Genomic DNA, 20,558 nt, shown 5'->3' on the forward strand with positions numbered 1-20,558 from the left:
TCTAGGAGAGCGATGTTCGTGTCCCGTGTGAAACCGAAAGTCAACTTTGTTATTCTAAGTTACATGTTTGACCGAGTTGTACATAATATTACAGAACATAATTACGTAATTTACATATTTTAATCCAAACCATGATCTTTTCCTGAACCTAACCAAGTAGTTTTGTTGCCTTAACATAACTAAGTATTTCAAATACGCAACATTAGTCACCTGTCAAAAACTGCAACGATACGACCGTTTCACAACCTCAAACAGAAAAGCCATATATATAATTTTGGACTCATTGGCAACCTCCCTGTTCTTCTGTTTAGGTATGCGCACTTTTCCATATTTATACTAATAAACATTCAATCGGACTCTGCAAAACTGTGTACAATTACGCTTTTGTAATTATGTAAATTGTGTATGCATAAAGTTAGATTCAAATGGTTGGAGATTTGAAAATTACCCAATTTTACATTATTTACCATGCTTAGTAGTATAAATGTTTGCTTTTAACATTTTCTATTCAGTTTTTTGGCCATGGATTTTTTTAATGATCCAAATGTGTTAATTGCAAGCGTTTTGACATTTTTTGTTGCTTGCTCTTTAAAGTTTCCACACTGTTAAAATATGTTCAGAAAAAAAGAAAAAGGAGGATGGAAAAGTGGGAAATGATAAAAGTAACTGAAGACAAAGGAGGCCAAACAGACGTCAACAAGAGGAAGAAGGTTAGTGCCTGCTGTTATCACACCTATCACTAGCTCCCTTACTTCCTCTCTTGTTTACCCAGCCAGCATCAGATCTCTTCAAAGACACGCTACTGTACATCACTCATGTACACTCATGCATATACAGTAAAACCACACTATTACAAATAACAGGCTTTCGATTCCAGTAGGAGAAGAATCCGCCTCATCCAAAGACAAACACAATAAAACCAGCATTAATAAATAATGAATCAACAACTTCATCATCCTTTACTTTCAGCTTGGGCTCTGCTTTACTAAAACTGTTTTCAGGATAGGAACAAACAGTAGAGTAAGATTAGATTTTGCGATGATAAAAGGAGAGACCAACGTGTCATGGTAGTTATTGCTATCGCTGGATAAGACCATTTATCCACTGGAGGTGACAGAATGGGTGACAGGGCAAGAACTGATGCAGATCACATTAAGTTTTACTTTCAAAGAACCATTTATCTATCTACAGAGAGCGAGGGGAGCTGTATATTAATGATGGCTGCTAATGTTCTGCAGCTAAAAGGATGTGAACTCTGTAGAAAGAAAGACTCATTTATGGCTGATCTACTGTGTATTTCCTTATGCAGAGTCACACATTTTACTTCTATCCTTTTATACTATCTGTGTTTGTGTGTGTATGTGTGTGTGTGTGTGTGTGTGTGTATGTCTGTCTGTGCATTACTGTATGTTTAAATTACTGCACTTTTAAGCTGCCTATTTTGAACAGCCTGGTGAAACTGAAGAGCCAAAAATGAGAGAGAGAGAGAGAAAAATTAAAAACATGAATGGAAACCTTGATGACCTTACAACGCTACCGAAACATACACACACACACACACACAAACTCACAAAGCAGCAGAAAAGCCGATGAGTACCCGAACATATTAAGGAAGATACTGGGAAGAAATGTGGTCTATCTGGTAGGGCAGGAGTATAGCAGAGACAACATAACACTCTGAGCACAATCCCAACCTTGCAGCTGCGGGTTGTAGACTTGCAAATTGATTTTAACAACAAAAGGAAACACTGCATAAAGCATTACACAAATGGAGATAAGGAGGAATTATGACAAATCAGAAAAAAAAAATAAATCACAGGATCAAAACTCAACACTGAGCAGATACAGCTTGGTCTGGAAAAATAAACATCCACAGACAAACATACAGACAAAATCATTTTAAAAACCCTGTTTATATATATATATATATATATATATATATATATATATATATATATATATATATATATATATATATATATATTTATTTATATGTATATATACATATATTTCAATACAATTATTTAGCTCCCCGATATACGGTATACTGTACATATAGACCATTGGGAAATCTTAAATAGAAATAAATCCTAAATTGCAGAGATAAATGACACTATTCTCTGTAGTTTAGAATGCTTTAGAGACTGAGAGGGAGAAAGAGAGGGCTGACTGACAAGATCTATAGTGTTGCTACTGGAGGCCTCAGAGCAAGATGGGAACACTGGATGAAAAAAAAACAAATAAGAGATGGATGGGACTCGAGGGAGGTGGGAAATGTTAGAGGTGGAGGAGATCTGAGATCTGAAAACTGTTAGTTTACTGGGTCCAGGTCCCTGAAAGCCAGATTGTACCGGAGGGAGGGGGGAGGGGGGGTTGGACCGGCCGGTCAGATGTTGCGTCAGTTGGATCAGAAGGAGGATGTGAATCCGCTGGTGTCTGGGTAGTCTGGTCTGGAAGAGATAGAAGGAGGTAAACGAGAGGACATTCCCACTAAAGGGACAGTTCACCACAAAATCAACAATACGTATTTCTTCTCCTACTTGAAGTGCAATTTATCAGTCTAGATTGCTTTTGACTGAGTTGCTGAAAAGATGTCTGCCTTGTCTTGAATATATTGGAACTAGAAATGTTGCGATACCATTTTTTCTCTCCCGATACCGATTCCGATACTGTGGGTATCGGCCGATACCAAGTACTGATCCGATACCAGTATGTTATTAAAAAAATATCATACTACACCTGCATGACTGTGATATGATTATCATTGTGGTAAGGTCTGGCTCAGGTTAAACCCTTTGTAAAACATGAATAAATACAGTAGATCCAAGCCATTTATTTTTGAATAAAACAGTATCTAAAACAGTAGTGCAACAGCAACTTAAATAAGTCGGACATTCTAATGCCACGATTCCATCTTAATCATTGCATATTTTAGAGAATTATTGTAAAGAGGAATAAGGGTTCTTCTATGTTTTATTTAAGGTATCTTATTTTGACAGTCTTCTTGTAAATTCTGTGGTGGACTATGCTAACACATCCATGTGCTCTTACGTTGAAAGCTACGTGTTTGCCTTTATTTTGAAGGCAGGTCTAACACGTTCTTACCGTAACGGCGTATGGTGTGTTTTTACACTCAAAAGTCAGAACTTGAAAGGCGAAACTTGTAGCTAGGAACAACGTTGAAAATCCCGACATTCATGTAGACGTTGGATGCACCATTAGCCGCCGGACTCTCGGTGTGCGCTGTAATGTACAATTTACTAATTTAATAAATTACGTGGTATCGGCTCTGTGATGGACTCTAATACTCGCCGATACCGATGCCAGCATTTTCTGCAGTATCGGAGCAATTTCCAATACTGGTATCGGAATCAGAACAACTCTAATTGGAACTATACTGTTTATTTCTATTTTTAGCTTGTTCTTAGTTCAGTTTTATTGGCCCCCTAATGGCTGTGCTTTTGCCCTTTCTTGAGGATTTTATAGTTTTATCTAAAGGAATGTGAATTGTCTTGCTGCTGAAATGTGCTATTTAAATAAGCTTGCCTCGCCTTCTTTCTAATATCTCCAAGACTTAGCAATTCACATCAACAGAATCTAGACTAATACATAGCAATCAAGGTATGTATTTTTTGATGTTGGAGTGAGTTGTCCCTTTAAATAACAAATCAATCAGGTATATTGCAGCAGTGCAGAGTGTAGGATGTAGGGATCTCCTGGCATAAAAGGTCCTTTAATGTTTTGATGGCCATCTTAGGTTCTCCGACACGCAGGAAAAGGGAAGTAAGGGGGTATTGAGTATCACAGCTAGATACCTATAAATCCTACACACTGGACCTTTAAATTCCTCTCACCTGATGAGCAGCAGCATTCACGTTCCAACACAACCTCAGTCCTCTAGAGCCACCATCCCTTTCACTGGGTCCTTCACTCTCATCTGACGCACACAAGACAAACAAATCATAATTCATGTTCAGACATAAGCATGACCTCAGAGTCTGCCCAGTTTCATGACTCTGTGGTTGAATTATTTTTTGGCTCATATATATACTGAGGAATACATCTTCGCTCACCTCATCTAGCTCCCTGCGTGTCTGCTCCTCCATGCGACGAATGTCTTCCATGTTCAAGTCAATCCACTTGTCGATCCAGCAGAACAGCTGACGGTGGAAATTAGTGAACAAACGCTTCTCTTGCTGTGAAACAACACAAGAGGATAAAGAGAAAGTCATATCGTAGGAACAGAAAAAAAAAAAAAGGAACAGATTTTTTTTTGTCCAAATATTAAAATGAAGCTGATTTTTAGAAATGTTTAAGTTACTTCCCTGCTATACTGTGTTTATCCACTAGAGGCTGGTGCAGCCCATACATACAGCATCATAGTGGGTGGTACTTTTCCACTACACTGTATGCACTGTACCACAGTTCAACCAGTAAACAAACCTTTTGAATGAAATTCTCCACTTTATTTTGCAGGCCCCACCACTTGAATTTGACAGTGACCAGTTTGTAGGCACACATGTGTGGGCAGTCTGTCTTCTTAGGAAGTTCCTTCTGCAAGTGCACAAGTATACATAAGAGACTTTAAAACTGTTTACAAGGATGCCTTGGCTATAAAATATACTAATACATTTTTATAGCCATCTTGACAGCCCCTACAATGTAAAGTGCCGATTTGGCTTTTTTTCTAATTTTAGAGATTCAGATTAGTTTTGTCCATAACTGAATTTCAGAAAGGATAGCCTAAAGGGGCAATTCACTCAAAAATCAAAAACACATATTCTTCCCCTTATCTGTTGGGCTATCAGTCTATTTTCTATCAAGATTGTTTTAGTGTGAGTTGCCAAAATGTTGGAGATACTGGCCATAGAGTTGTCTGCCTTCTCTCGAATATAATAAAAACTATTTGGCTTGTGGTGCTCAAAATTAGTTAAATTTAAAAATTTTGAGTAAAGAACATTACTGGAACATATGCACTTTTTTGCACATCAGTAACTAAAGGTAATGTGCTTGGAGTTCTGTGTTTATCATGTATTTCAGTAGCTTAAAATGTGCCTCAACCAGCTGAGAAATTAGCAACAGGATGCTGTACCTTCCAGTCTGGTCCTAGAGGTCCTCGTCCTGTCTTCACTGACTTGTACCTGCAAGGGTCCTCTTCTGGCTTGTAGTCCTGCACAGATCAGGAAAATGAACAACATGCATGAGGCAACACAAAAATAAAGACTTCTAGTCACAGTGTGCATCTCAATGTGGAGTTTAAACTACACATTTTTACCTTCGGCTCTACTTGGCTTCTGTCTGCGATATCAATATAGACTACATCCACCTTCTTCCAGGTTTCTGGATCCAAACCGTGGACCTGAAACAGAAGAATGTGCAAATTTCTACAGGCAGCCATATATAACAGAGACGAGAATACAAGCGTCAGGATAAGAAGGTGTTTTAAAACCAATATGATGCAATGAAAAATATACATAAGCGACACTTTTCTCTGATAATTAGTGGAGCCCCTCCTCAGCTCATTACAGTCTTTACTAATTACATTTTCAAGGTGTCCCGTGTCAGGTTTGTGCCATGTCTCGATCTTGATCAGGAAGTTTTCTTTCATATACTCGTTCTGCAGAGGAAACAGAAATAATGAGGGAATCGAAAATCTACAGAATAAATTGTAAGCAGTTGTAAATACATCTGACAAAAGACAGTTTCCTGCTCTCAAACACACACACACACACACACACACACACACATTCACACAAAGTAATGGTGTCTGACTATCCCTTCTACTGCCTTGTCACTGAAATGGATCAAATTTCTTTCTCAACTTTCAGGTTAATTTGCTAGCTCTAATAGGCACCAAATGTTTCTTTGTGTCAACATACAGGATATCTGCAAACGTAATAGAAAAGAAATACTTACAGTGATAACTGCAGAGCCAGATGAAAGAAGTGCAGGAGCAAAGAGAGAGAGAAGAAAAAATAATGCAGTTGAGGAATATATGAAATGTAATACGATTTACACTTATGGAACATATTAATAGGTCAAGGAGAACTGTTCAGCTGTATTTGTTATTGGGTACTGAGTGTGTAGGTTCAGCCTGTGTCTTTGATTGTCCCGTGTGCTTGTATGAAAGATGGCTGTCTGGCAACTGCTAGTGTGTGTGTGTGTGTGTGTGTGTGTGTGTGTGTGATCTCAGTCTGAAAGGCTCGAGTGATTGCATGGCTCTTCTCACTGGACATGCAGTTAATAATTTAGCTACTCCTTCAAGGTGACAGAGACAGAGAGAGAGAGAGAGAGAGAGAGAGAGAAAGGTAAGAGAATGAGAGAACGAAAATCCCTTTGGCAGATCGGCATCTATGTGACCTCTATGTCATTTGTGTCAACTGTATTCACACATTAAGGTACATTACATTTTTGGTTTATCACGGGACACAGCTCCAACACCAAATATTTTAAAATGTGAGTTATCAGTTATTATGGTGAGTATGGTTGCAGACTCCTGAATAAATTTGGGGCATTATAAAGATTTGAAAGATTAGGTAAATGCAATGGTTTGAGATCGAGATAACATGAGTCCAGGCCCAACAGATTAAAGGGTAGTTTGGACAATCGGACTTCCTCCGGTATTCTTTTTACATAGACTGATGAAATGCCTGTTCTTGTTGCAAACCCTTTCCTTAAAAAAATTAAAAATAAAACCATGATGACAACGATTGCTATTTTTGGTGTAGCCTCCCGCTAAAGCTTTAGTATGAATATCTATGCAGCTTCCCACCTGCCTAGATTGCTTTTCCACTCAGCTTTGAAAGATGATGCTGTGTGAATTTTCTTGTGTCAGTACAGGGTTTACGAGTGTGTGTGTGTGTGCGTGTGTGTGTGTGTGTGTGTGTGCGTGCGTGGGCTACCTGTGCGACAGTATGGGTATGCGTTCCAGGCTTTCTCGTGGATGTTGAGAGCTGAAGCTGGAGCCAACATTCTGACAAATGGCGGCACTTTACTGCAGGACAGAGGAAGGAAGAGAGAACAGACAAAGGTAAGTCTGATTGGATTGGAATTATTTTACTAGATTTGAATAAGGAAAGATAAAGTTACACTGGTTCAAAGCTGTTTCAAAATTAGATTTTAGTGCAAAATGGTGTAAATGGTGATTAGCTTAGTTAAGCTTAGCGTAAAGACTAAAAGGAGACAGCTAACATGCTAAACTAAGATGGTGAACATGGTCAAAATTATATCTTCTTAGCACCAGCATGTTAGCAGCGTGGATGTAAAGAGAAAGCACCACATGTCAAGCTAACTGTGAAAAGTGAAGAAACTGACTAAGTGGAAGTAGAACACTGTTTAACTACCATTAGGTAATGTGCTAGCATGCAACTATGTTCCCTGTTTTTCCCAAAAAGGGTCCTATGTTCCCCTGTAGCAAAACATACCGGAGAACTAGGACCCTTTTTCTGAAAAAGGGTCCTATGTTCCCCACTGTTGCGGGGCTAGGGTTAGCTCGAGACCTGCAGGTTTGCCACCCTGACCTAATCTTTCCTTCTTGCCCTATCTGCATATGTTCGTCAAACAGCCCGTAGGCCTATTTGCCATGGAATTTGGCGGCAATGGTGGAAAAAGTAACAGACCGGGGAACATAGGACCCTTTTTCGGAAAAGCGGGGAAAAAGAGTGCTATATTCCCCAGTCACATACAAAGAGGGGAACATAGGACCCAAGGAACATAGACATGCTCCCCACCAACGTTAGCCCGCTTTTTTTTTTTTTTACAGCTTAGCTAATCTTGGGTCGCTCTGCCTTAGCATCAGCTGGAAAGGAGTGAAAGCTAACGGAGAAATAAAAACTAACTGACGAAAAGCAAACACACTCCTCATGAACTTGATGGTGTTTTTCCTGGTTTTAGTAGCCAGCTGGTTAGCTAACCTCAGTATTGTAAGACACTGAGGTGACTATAAATAATATTAAAATGGCTAAAAACCTGTTATATTAAACAAATAAAGATAACTGTGACAAGTGAAGTAACTAACTTAGGGATAAAAAAAAACACTGTAATGGGATCACATTGCTACTGTATAGTGGACAGGAAGTAAAGTAACATGCAGTTTGTAAAACGGATATAAATCCGACCACAATGTGCAAGTGGTCCATTCCTTAAAAAGCAGTTTTCAGTTTAATAGACTGTTTGGAGTAAACCAGGGAGAATGCTTGTTTTGTTTTGCTTTGTATTGCTTGGGTGAGACAACAGACTACAGCAGAGAAATGTATGAATGGATAGCAGCCAAGAGACGAGGCCTCGAGGGAAAGCTAAATGAAGTGGTCTTCCTGAGTGAACTTTTGAACCTGTCGGACAACCGCTTACCTCTGCAAATGGTAGATTTTGTGTGTGTACTGTCCCTTCTCTCCATCTTTCTCGTAGGGCTCATTTTTTAGCACCTCCACTCCCTCTCCTCCACCCGTCTCATTCTTACTGGCCTCAGCCACAGAGTACAGCTGGCCGACCTGGTACTAAAAAACAGAAAAAAAGACAGGTTAGACTGAGGAATAAAGTGTTTCGAGGGAGAAATAAGGAGATGTTTCCCTCCACATGTATTATCCTGTAGATGGCTGAGCTTTCACTGTCACATACAGATATCCTTTTTCATTTCTTTCATCAGCTCATCTATTCTAGTGGTGGATTACTTTTTCTTCTGATCCTCTTCCTGACCTCTACCTTCTCCTTTCCTTGTCTCTGAATCCCTATAATCTCTCACATACACTCCTGTTTGTCTTCTTGACCGATCAACTTTGTTTTTGCAGCCAGCTTGTTTCCTCTTTCACAAACTATACACTTTCTCCTTCTTTCATCCCTTTCTTCCACTTATTCCCTACTTTCCTGGTCCTGTGCATGCAACGCAAGACAATGTCTCCTTTCATTTCTTAATCACCTCTAATCCACCATATAACCTCTGCACAAAGCTGGACTAAAACACACACATACACACACACACACACTTACGACTTCACAAAGATGGAAGAAGTCTATGTATTCAGAGTTATTCTATCATTTTCACAGGAGAGAGATTAAAGTTATAGTTTTCCCTTTTACACACATATAACAAAGCAACAATGTCCCTAGAGAAAACCCACAATCTAGAAACCAGAGTGGATTTCACAACTGATACGTTTTTTTCAGGAAAAATCGAATAAATCACGTTGAAGAAAAACAAGCAATGTCCTTTGGCCGATTTTCTTTCCAGGGCATGAGTCACAACTAAGTCCGACCACAAGTATCAGTACAGAGTCAAATACAAAACAGAAAATGAGCAATGAAAAAAAAGAAAAGAAATGAGAGCACAGTTTAAGATATAAAGAGCAGCAACAGAACCTATACGAACAAGACTGTAAAAAGCTGATAAAATTAAAAAGGCAATGGAAAACAACCAAAAGCAATAAAAAATAAATATGATGAATATAGTTTTAAAAAACAACTTTTGAGCAGTACAATTAATGTACATTGTAAAATTCAGAGTAAACTATAGGGACAAAACAGTCTTGTGGCTGTAATGATGTGTGGACAGTTGCTGTCTATGATGAATTTGGTTTATCTTATACAGTGGGACTGGATGGTAAAACAGATCCAACAACAGCACTAGTGACACACACTTACCCCTCGACTTTTGGATATATTCTCTCAAATGTACGTCGCTTTGGTTAAAATCGTCTGCTAAATGACATTGTAGATTGTACACTGCAAAAAAGGGTTGTCTAAAAAAAGGATTAAAAAACACTCAATCTGAGGGAAATGATCTTGCTGCATGGACAGATAATTTCTTAAATTAAGACTGTTAAATCTAGAAATAAGCATGTTGAACCTTTTAAAGATAAATTAAAGCTGTAAACAGCGATGAACTGGCCCGAGCAGGGTGCAAAACTTTACATTTAGAAGTGTTAGATAATTGATCTTGTTTTAAGAGTTAATTTCTTATTTTAAGCGTTCAACATGCTTATTTCTAGATTTATTAATCTAGAAATAAGCATAGAAATAGAAATATATTAAAAAATATTAATAATTCAAGAAATCTTGTCAAGTGAAATTATCTGTCCATGCAGCAAGATCATTTTCCTCAGATTTAGTGTTTTTATCTTGTTTTTAGACACACCTTTTTTGCAGTGTAGATATATGACCAAAGAAAAATCACTACTTGCACGGTTTCTATGGATTTCTAAGTATAAAATTCCTTAAAAATGGCCAACAATGCATACTGATTTTTACGTTTGGTGTGCATTTTAAAAGTTATTCTTCCACAGCAACGACAATGAAAGACACAAAGACCAAGCCCAAGACAACCTGTGCCAAAGTGGTTTAAATGACCTTCACATAATTTGAACACTAAGATGGAAGTAATGACTGTGATCATGATGGTCTCTGGGTTGAATTACTAGACAGGGTGAGAAACAGAGAGACTGTTCCCTTAAGTCAGCCGCAGACACAGCAACTGCCGACTGAATAAATGGGATGCAGGAACAGCAAAGCCTCCTGGGTAACAGGGTTGGACAAATATAATTCAACCTTGCCTTGTGGGGTGAATCCATGCTCAGTTGTACCAGAACTTCATTCTTTCACAAAAACAAAAGACTGTGGGTAAAAATCTGCTCCTGGGAGGAAGGATATTCAATTCAGTGTCCTCTCCAGGGGTTCCAACAGCTGGAACAGCCTCATTCAACATGTACTCCCCAAAACAAATCCTTTGTTCAAAGATATTAATTTGTAGCCATCCCCAGTGAAGATACAACTGTTATATTTTTTTGAAAGAACCAAATTTATTCCATGAAATAAAGGTTTAAACCTCTGAAGTCCAGGAGAATTTGCTTCAAATTTGTGAACTTCCTATGCATTCGTTTCTGTCTCTGTTTAGCATCTTTCAGTCTGTCCTTACATCACATGCATGGCTCCTTTTTCTCCACACAAACTTGGCTATCAGTCAGATTTTCATTTTATTTTAATTAACAAAGTATAAAGCTGCCAGGAACCGAAAATACAAATAAAAGACACAGGTGTAAATTAAAAATAGTAATAGTTTTCATTGTAGAAAGAACATTCACATTTTAAAAATGGTCTAAAAACAAAAATGGCACACTGTGAAAGCTCCTATGATTGCACTTTCAACTACATATCATATATAAATAAAGTTATTACTGCAAATAAAACATGTATTTTCAATAAATAGATGGACTCCAGAGGGTTAAATCACAAGACCCTGTGTGTGATTTGGTGACAAATAACTGAAGACTGCTATTTCAGAGAGTTTGAATAAAGAGAGAAAAACAGAGAAAATGGAGCTCTGGAGGGACGTGATTCAAGGGCAGAGGGGGCACACGTGGTTCAAAAGACAGGGGACATTACTCAACTGTATTCAGGCTTTGTGGCTCACATTTTAGTCAAATAATTCTCTTAGTATGTTTTTCACCGTCTAATTGTGCACTCTAAAAAAATGACACTGGCTCAACTTTAAAAAATTGTTGTAACAATTTGCATTTTTCATTGTAAGTAATTCCAACTAAGACATTATTGAGTATTTCCCATGAGACTTTGTCCTCTACAAGCTTAATTATCTTGAATAAACTCAATTTTTATATCAATGTTTTAGTGTTAATAAGTGGTCAAATTACTCTATTTAAGTTGCTATAACTCCTTTATTTTACTTTCTTTCTACTCAGCAGAGTACATGCAAATTGTTACCTCAATTTTATCGAGTATAAGAAACTTATTTCACTTAAGCCAGACATATATTGTAATACAATACTAAGTTTCATCACCTTAATACTTTTCCTTGTTAAGTGAAGGCAGAAATGCTTCTCCAAAATCAATATATATCTGAGTTAAGACATCTTTCTTCATTTTTAATTTTGATCAACTTCTTGAAATAAGTTATCAACTTAATAAAACAATGGACATGTAACAAATTGTATTTTTTATGCTGAAAAAGCTCATGTTTTTAAGTCATACTAACTAACCTCCTGAATCTTTTCTTAGGGTGAGACATAGCATGCTGGCTGTCACGCAATTACCGGGCCTCCTGCTGTAGAGGAAACCTGCCTTATTATGTAGAGATATGATTAAGATAAAAGCTACAAACACACACAGTTAATGAGAAGCAACATGTGTGGATCTAAAGCCTCCATGAGCCTCCATGAGCCAGAGGAAATGCAAAAGGAAGAAATCAGGGGAACTGCTTTGTGGTTTCGAGTTCAAACGAAAATGAAAATATTTTAGTATAAGCAGCCTTGATCCGAGCAGTCACAAAGAATTTCTCAGATTCTTGAAGTCCTGTGGCTCATGTGGCGATGACGTGGCCACAATGCATTAGGGGCAGATGCTGTCTCAGCCGCAAACCAGTTATTGTGTTTGAGCGCTCACTGCTGCTTTGCTCTACTTGAAGCTATTTATTGTGTGTAAGAGCAGATTAAGTGCGTACATTAGTCGGTATTTATTTTGCATTAATAAACAGCACAAGTCAAATGTCCACCAGAAGTAGATTACTCTCATGTCAGTGCATTAATATGAGGGCAACAGGGAGAGGGAGGGGGTGCAGAGTAAGTCATGGAAGTAGTTTCAGGTGACTCATTTAAGATGCAGGACTGAATGGAAGATCAAACTGCAATGGAAATGAGGATAGCAAGGGACAGAGGGACACAGAGAGAAAAGAGAACGAGGACAGTGAAAACTTTTGCTGACCGTGTTGGTCCAGTGCTCTATCTGATTGGAACCTGCTTTAATGTGATGAAGAGTTTTTGCCCCCCAAGGTGATCCCTGCTGCATTGTTTCTATGTAACAGATCACTTTTGGAAATATACTGGGTCTTATGTGTGTGTGTGTTTAAATATATATATAAACACATATTAAAGTCAAAAGGCCACTCAAAGAAGAGCAGCTTTGGTGATGAAAGACACTTGTGGTTCACTTTTGTGAATACAATGAACCAGAGAATCAGATAACAAAAGCTGAGCCTAGAGCCATTTAGTTAACACACACAGACACACACACACACATACACACACACACACACACACACACACACACACACACACACACACGTACACACACGCACACGCACACACACACCCCTTGAACATCTATCTTTGTGAGGACCCTCCGAACTTAATGTCTAACCTCAACCTTGTCCTAACCTTAAATTAACTGTAACCGTAACATCATTTCTTTACTCTCAAACAGGCCTTTGGAGAAGTGGGGACTGACTGAAATGTCCTCACTTCCCAAAAATGTCTCTCTGTTGGTTAAGAACTTGTTCCGGTCCTCACTATGTAGGAAGTACAAGTAAGCACACACACACACACTGAAATAAACTAAAATAAAACTTACCTCTTCCACAGAGATAGGAAGAATCACTCGACTGAAAGAGAAAGAAAAGGGAAGGAATTTACTCAAACATATTAAGAAACAATCTCAGATATAGTTATTACATTCTGAGGAAAAGGGTATTACAGTAAGATACAGATAGTTTATTTTGCCTTAAGATTAATACTTGTTTAACCAGCTCAAACTCAAAATGTAGTGTTTTAGTCACAGTGTTTGTTCCTGTGAACTATGTGACTGAAGACTGTAATCGTGTCTTTTTATTTGGATTACTTAAACTCCGTCACACCTAACAATTGAAATGTATCTGATATTGTAATAATGGTATTATGTGAAGCAGTTAACATAATCAATTGTATAGCAGTGCTAATGTTTGAATTGAATTATATTATAACATATTTTAAAAACTGAGACTTTCCCAACTTTCTCGGCTGCAGTGTGCAATAATAACTAATATCAGCTTAGAAATGGAGTCATCGTCAACAAACGACCTGCAACCAGCATAACACAGAGTCCAACACAAAGTCCACGTAACCACAAAAAAAAAAAAAGCCAAACGGGAATGTAATGGATGTTGGGTGGAAAACCAAGGACAACAGCGGGTCAAATTAACCTAAACTCGATTTCATCCTATTGGGAGAAAGTTTCCCCCATTTTTTTGGCCTTTTTTCCCTGTACTTTACTTGCTTGCAATCATTACCACTACCACAATACTATCTGAGTGGAAATATTAATTAGCTAACTTGCCAAAAATACATCACCAAAATTACATTACATGACCCATAACATATGCTTATGTATTATGACAAACTGTTGATTTTAGCCAAAGTGGCACAGTTCTGGCATTGGTTGGCATTAACTGGTAAAGTTATTAGCTATTTAGTATGAAGGACCAACATACAGGAACATGATATCAACATGATGCCAGTCAATCACACTTAATCTATACATGTCACGTTACTGTTTTGGCCGATGCTTGCTCGCAGAGAGATTAAAGTCATAGTTTTCCCTTTTACACACATATAACAAAGCAACAACGTCCCCAGAGAAAACCCACAATTTAGAAACCAGAGAGGATTTCACAATTGATAAGTTTTTATCAGCCAAAATCCAATAAATTACTCTGTAGAAAAACAAGCAATGTCCTAATGGCCGATTTTCTTTCTAGCGCATGAGTCACAACTAAGTCTGACCACAAGTATCAGTACAGAGTCAAATACTAAACAGAAAATGAGCAATGAAAAAAAAGAAAATAAATGAGAGCACAGTTTAAGATATAAAGAGCAGCAACAGAACATATATGTTAGCTATTAGTTAGCTAACTCGCCAAAAATACATCACCAAAATGACATAACATGACCCATGACATATGCTTATGTATTATGACAAACTGTTGATTTTAGCCAAAGTGGCACGGTTCTGGCATTGGTTGGCATTAACTCGTAAAGTTTTTAGCTAGTTAGTATGAAGGACCAACATACATGATATCAACATGATGCCAGTCAATCACATTCAATCTATTCATGTCACATCACTGTTATGCTTGCTCGCACCTAGCGTAACGTAATGCTGACTGCTTAATGGTGTCATTAACGATTATCAGAAAATTCCACGTTACTCCTTTACGAGTTGTTTTAGTTTCACTGTGCTGTCCACAGTGAGGCAAAAAAGTCCCCAACAATTGTGTTTCTGAACTCATTATTGGCTTTAAAATATGAAATTAACACCCTTTAATAATGAACTTTCTCTGTGAAATGGCTTAGCCTGAAGAAATCCTGTGAGTGACACACTGAAAAAATGAACTGACATATTTAACTGTTCAGCTCAATACAGATCTGGACACCAATTATCTGGCAAACGTGTGTCTTTTCCATGATGCTGTCTCTGAGGACACTGAGATGGAGTAAGTCGACAGGGATTTGTAATTAGGAACTATATTCGATATATGAACAGTTCATGACAATCATACAGTTATAGCAGAGACTTCAGTCAACTTGATAGATAAGCACTTCACAAGTTACTTCTTTTCAGAAGAATTTTACCTTTCACCGAGCAAAGACTAGACTTCCTTCAGTGTTTTTGCAAATTAAATGACAAGGCTACTTTTCTCATTTTTGGCATGACACATCCTTTATTGATAATAGGATGATAAAATATAATGTGGATCTCAAAATGAACAAAGAAAACAGCCCATTAAGAATGAAATTCACGTATTTCACTTTGACGCTGTAACACTGAGTCATCAAGAGAGAATAAATGATCTATTCTTTGCTATTCTGGAGGAGAAGATGAGAATATGCTTCAATGAAGCAAGAAAACAGCGAGAGACAGAATGCAAAAACTGAGCTGTGAATCTGCTTTTCAGGCTGAGCGGGTCTTCTTAAAGGGTTTATAACAGTTTCCATCAGAGGCTATACTTAATTTGAGGAGAAAATATTGATTTTTAATATAGAAATATAGAATCATAGAATCAAGTTATGATCTTATTATTGATAGGCTTTCCAAGTATTTATTATAGCAACATAAAGGGACCATAAAGAGACCTGTTAACGTCATAACTTAATGAAAGTTACCATTATCTATGACTACAAAGGCTGCTCTTCCTAGTGTAAAGCAAGCAGCTGTTTGCTCACCAGCTACTCTTCCTCCTCATGATACCGGTGTTATTTATGTATGTGGATGTTTCTGCTGAAACCCAACCCTGTGATCATTGTGCTCTATACTTTTCTTGGACGTTTTTGTATTTAATACTTTCCATTTGCAATTGTTTTTATAGTTACAAAAAAAATGCTTCAATGATCCTGCAGGTCAGGTGAACACCTTCTGACTGTACACTGTCTGTAGATTTTACAGTGAAAAACTGCTAAACCATGACAGTAAAAGACCATAAATTATAAATGAGTTCATTCAGTTTCAGTAACAATGAAACATTCTAAATGTATGTATCAGCCAAAACTGTGGTGTTTTTTTTACAGTTTTAAAACAACAACATTACTCCACTGTAAAATACACTGGCACCGTGTGTGTAACAAAAATATACTGTAGTATATATACAAGCATCACTGTAAGTTTTGCATTCATTTTTTGTAAAAAAAAACAACAACCTTTTCTCACTGTTAAATGTACTAAACACCATATTTCTAACAAAAATATACTGTAATATCTAATGATAAAATCTTTAATTTATGCTTCATTTATAAAGTATTTTCTTGTCAATTATATGGCAAAACAGCATTTCTTTTGATGGAAAAACTTTTTATTTATATGGTAAAAATTGGAATAAAATGGCAATCTTAAACATGAAATCAACAGTGCCAATATCTTTTAAACTTAATATTTAAAAAAGTTCTACCATATTTATTACGGTAAAGTTCTGGCAACCACAGCTGCTGTTTCTTTACCGTAAAAACAACAGGTTTTTTTTTTTTTTTTTTTTTTACAGTGTACTGGACCTAAAATAGTGAGAATGAATGTTGAAAAAGCACACATGCATGGTCTCTTGCATGAACAAAGCGAAACAATAAAATAATCCCTTCAGCTTTGTTAAATTAAGCCAAATGCGGGAGTGCCTTAAACCTGCATTCTCTCTAATTGTCAGCAGGGGGCGACTCCATTGGTTGCAAAAATAAGTAATATTGTATAGTCGTCTATAGGAAACTGACCCTAATGAGTTTATAGTCTCGATCTCTAGTTACAAGTCTTCAGTACAATATGATGTTGATTTGGTAAACTTATATTATTATTTTAATCTGTTTTTCGCAAGCCAACAGTTAGCATGAATTAAAGATACACCTTGCTTACCAAGTGAGCAAGATCACACTAGCCTTAGCTGGTAACTCAGTGTTTTCTAAGCTAATGGACCTGCTAACCCATAAATCCACCCTCTCATTCAAATGTGGTTACTTCTGGCTCCTAAAAAACCAAATGGTGACGGCCAAATTGTAAAACAGTAGTCCACAAACCAATAGGTGCGGTGGTGACTCAGTAATCATTATCAGTGCAGGAGCACATTAGTGTTTGTTTGTTCCCTTGTGCAAACAATGCACAAGGGAACAAACACTAATGTCTTTAATTTGCTTGTTAATTTAGGTGCATAATGTAATATAATACGTAATCTAATTTGGAAATATAATCACTTTCTATAAATTACGAGCTGTGAGGAATAAAATAGAACATGATGAAATGGTTTTCTTCAGCTTGGCACAATGTAAAATTATGAATATAATCACTATGTTTATGGAAAACATGACACAGCTGATTACAAGTAGTAAACCCTAAAATGGCACAAGGCTGCAAGTTTATGGGAACATTTTTGATTGTATTCCTACACATATACAGTATTGGCATAAAAGGAAGTACACTTCCTCCATTCTCTGACTCGTGCACATCTTGTATCACGCAATGCACATGTATAGTATGCAGCTTTGTTGATTGTTTTGTAACTGTGTGATGTATGCCCAAATTCAGATAATCCTGCATCCCATTCGCCACTGAATGTAATCTGGGTCTGAGTCCCAGCCAGACATTGGATCGGAGGCCAGATGCTGCAAGGAAGGCAGAGACAGTGGAAAACTATCTGTGATGTCAAATGACACAATTAAAACACTATATAGTAATATAGGTGAAAGTAAAGATCTCCTAAAACAAGTCTGCTGTCCAGCTTAATATGTGGTACATGTTAAAAAGAGATCAATTTAAATACTTAATAGAATTTAGAGTAAAGAAAAACAAGAACTAAAGTCACCTCTTCTCTTTCTTTCTCTCTCTCTCTCCGCAAATCTCCTTGGTCTAAAGGTCTTGACAGGAAGATCAGGTGTCTCTCTGTTACTTCAGAAAACAAACACCCCTCTTCTCTCCTGCATTGCTCGTCTTTTCTCTCTTCTCGTCTCACCCCCTTTTAAGTCTGTCTCTACTGTTTCACTGCTCCTTTCCTATTCTCTTAACCACACTATACATTGTACAGTGGCTCTTCTGTCGCTGTACACCTGCCAAAACTCAAGGAATTGGAAAAAAAAAAGTGGACCAGGAGTGATTTAGGTCAGTGGTTCAGGTGAGCAGTACAGAGTAAAGAAAAGAAAACTGTCTGTAATAGAGCAGGACATGGATCACTTCACTGTCTCTTGACCCCCCATGATGCTATCTCTGTGTATGTGTGTGCACAACCCCCTTTGTGTTGACAGCATGTATAAGTGCATTCAGCATTTAATCGTGACTGATTTAATTAATTTCCAGGCAGACTGCTGAGACCCAGACTCTCCCTAATCACTTCAGATCTTTAGCCATGCCATCACTCTCATCCTGAGCTTTTTTTTTTTTAATACTAGGCCATTAATTGATTGAATGCATGTGGTGAGAAATCCTGACAATAACGAGTGTTGATTAATGTATGCCCATTTAAGCCTGATCAATATAGTTTTTTTTCAAGATCAGAGTGTTATTTTTAGGTTGAAGCTGCAAATAGCTACACATGTGTGCCAGATAGCACTGACCTTGCCATAGATTGCAATAAAAAAATCCACATATCTAAAAAACACTTCAAAGAAAATGGTGTGGAAAAACATTTGGAACTGTACTGTAGCACTAAAAGGGTGGAGGAAACCAGAGAATTTTTTTAACAGGTGGGTCACTCGCCCCTTAAGGCAAAATGAGTCTGATGTACAGGCTGGCACCAGTTAAGATCATTTAAATGAAGCAACCACCACTCTCTATGAAGTCCACAACCACGACCAATAGCAGATTCTTTACTTGAAGGCCAATATCGTCCCAATTCATCTGCAATCCATCGGCCTTACCCTAAACTGATTCTAACTAGGCCTCGGTCAGCTATCCTCACAGAACACTGAGGCCTGCTATGTGTTAAATGTGTTATATATCGCCAAATCTTTCCGTTTGCACGCACGATCCCACTTGATGTGCCATCCCGTCCCTTCGGCCCAGCTGTCAAATTGTCAGCAATCTCTGACTCGTGCGTCAAACCCCTCGCTATCTGCCATTTTTTGCCAAAGCTTTGCAACCACCTCTCCTACACCTGCCCACTCCCAACCTCTTTTTCCCTCCACTGCCCGGGGTCCCCTCTCCACCCGGCCATCTCCATTCCTCCAGAGGTAAATGCCGGAACGCTCCATCAGTCGTTTCACCTTCACCGCGCATCAATAACATGGCCACAGCGGCTTATACAGGGATGGACGCTGGCACGGCACGGCTCGGCTTACACCAGTTATTTCTCCCTGAGCACCACCACTCCTCTACAGCATCCGTCATTTTAGCACTACAGCCAAAGGACATTTATCTAGCCTTCCGATTTCACTTGAGGGGATGAAAATGTGAAGGGCACAGCCATGCAGCACCGGCTGCTGATGCGACTGCAGCCGCTTTATTATCTCTCGGTTTATTCGCTGAATGCTTTATGGTGATGGAGGCCTGTGCATGAAAAATAATGACGGACACGGAGTCAGAGCAGATACGGGATGTCGACGTCCCCCTGACCGCACTCTTGTAATTCCACTCTCGGGCTACAATGTCAGCGCTGCGAACCGAGGTGGATAAACGCGCACACATTCCCAGCTTACGCTCACACACACATGCACACACAGCTACTTACAATTCCTTTATGAGCATTTTTTGGCGGTGCAGTATCTTCAAGAAGGGGAGCAGCTCAATACAGGTCCAGAAACAAGGGTCGATCCCTCCCTCCGTTGGTCGCTTCTTTCTCCGCTTGCTTCTCTCCCACCTCTCCCCTCTATGTCATTCTACCTCCACAGTCGCTTATTTTCTTCAAATTCACTTCCTGATCGGGGCCGCGGCGCGGCGTTGCTGTTGCGCGCAGAGCACCGAGGCCTGTGCAGACAGAGACCACACACAGAAAACGGATGGTTCACCAGTGGGTGCTTGGTGGTCGCTCTGCACAACCTACACAAAATGAATGAGACAAACTGAGCCGCACAACTTTATAATCAATCAATCAAATTTTATTCAAGACTCAGGGTCCATAGGAGACAGATATTAAAAACAGGAAACAATACAGAAAATAAATTACGCAGCAGACAAAAACATGACAGAAACCATAGATAGATAATTGATAAATATGCTCCACAGTGAAAATACCAATGCAGGACCGTGCAGAGCAATGTAAAGGGGCAGGTGCCCAAAGTCAATATTTTTTATTATATATGTGGGACATTTTTTAAATTATGAGTTATTCACTATAAAACAAT

At 38.3% G+C, this 20,558-nt stretch overlaps 1 protein-coding gene across 1 annotated transcript; it reads right to left on the reverse strand.

Moving 5' to 3' along the window:
• Positions 1-2,028: 2,028 nt before the first annotated feature.
• On the reverse strand, positions 2,029-20,124 carry pitpnab (phosphatidylinositol transfer protein, alpha b). The gene is made up of 12 exons (XM_059351668.1): positions 19,946-20,124; positions 13,351-13,381; positions 8,350-8,495; positions 6,903-6,994; positions 5,917-5,924; positions 5,543-5,617; positions 5,276-5,359; positions 5,093-5,170; positions 4,444-4,554; positions 4,074-4,196; positions 3,855-3,937; positions 2,029-2,450 (listed from the first exon to the last, which is right to left on the reverse strand). Exons 1-11 carry the CDS (start codon positions 19,960-19,962, stop codon positions 3,890-3,892), a joined length of 813 nt encoding a protein of 270 aa, XP_059207651.1. The 5' UTR covers positions 19,963-20,124; the 3' UTR covers positions 2,029-2,450; positions 3,855-3,889.
• Between the last annotated feature and the right edge of the window lie 434 nt (positions 20,125-20,558).

This window comes from Centropristis striata, chromosome 15 (assembly GCF_030273125.1).
Source record: "Centropristis striata isolate RG_2023a ecotype Rhode Island chromosome 15, C.striata_1.0, whole genome shotgun sequence".
NCBI classification, from domain to species: Eukaryota; Metazoa; Chordata; class Actinopteri; order Perciformes; family Serranidae; genus Centropristis; species Centropristis striata.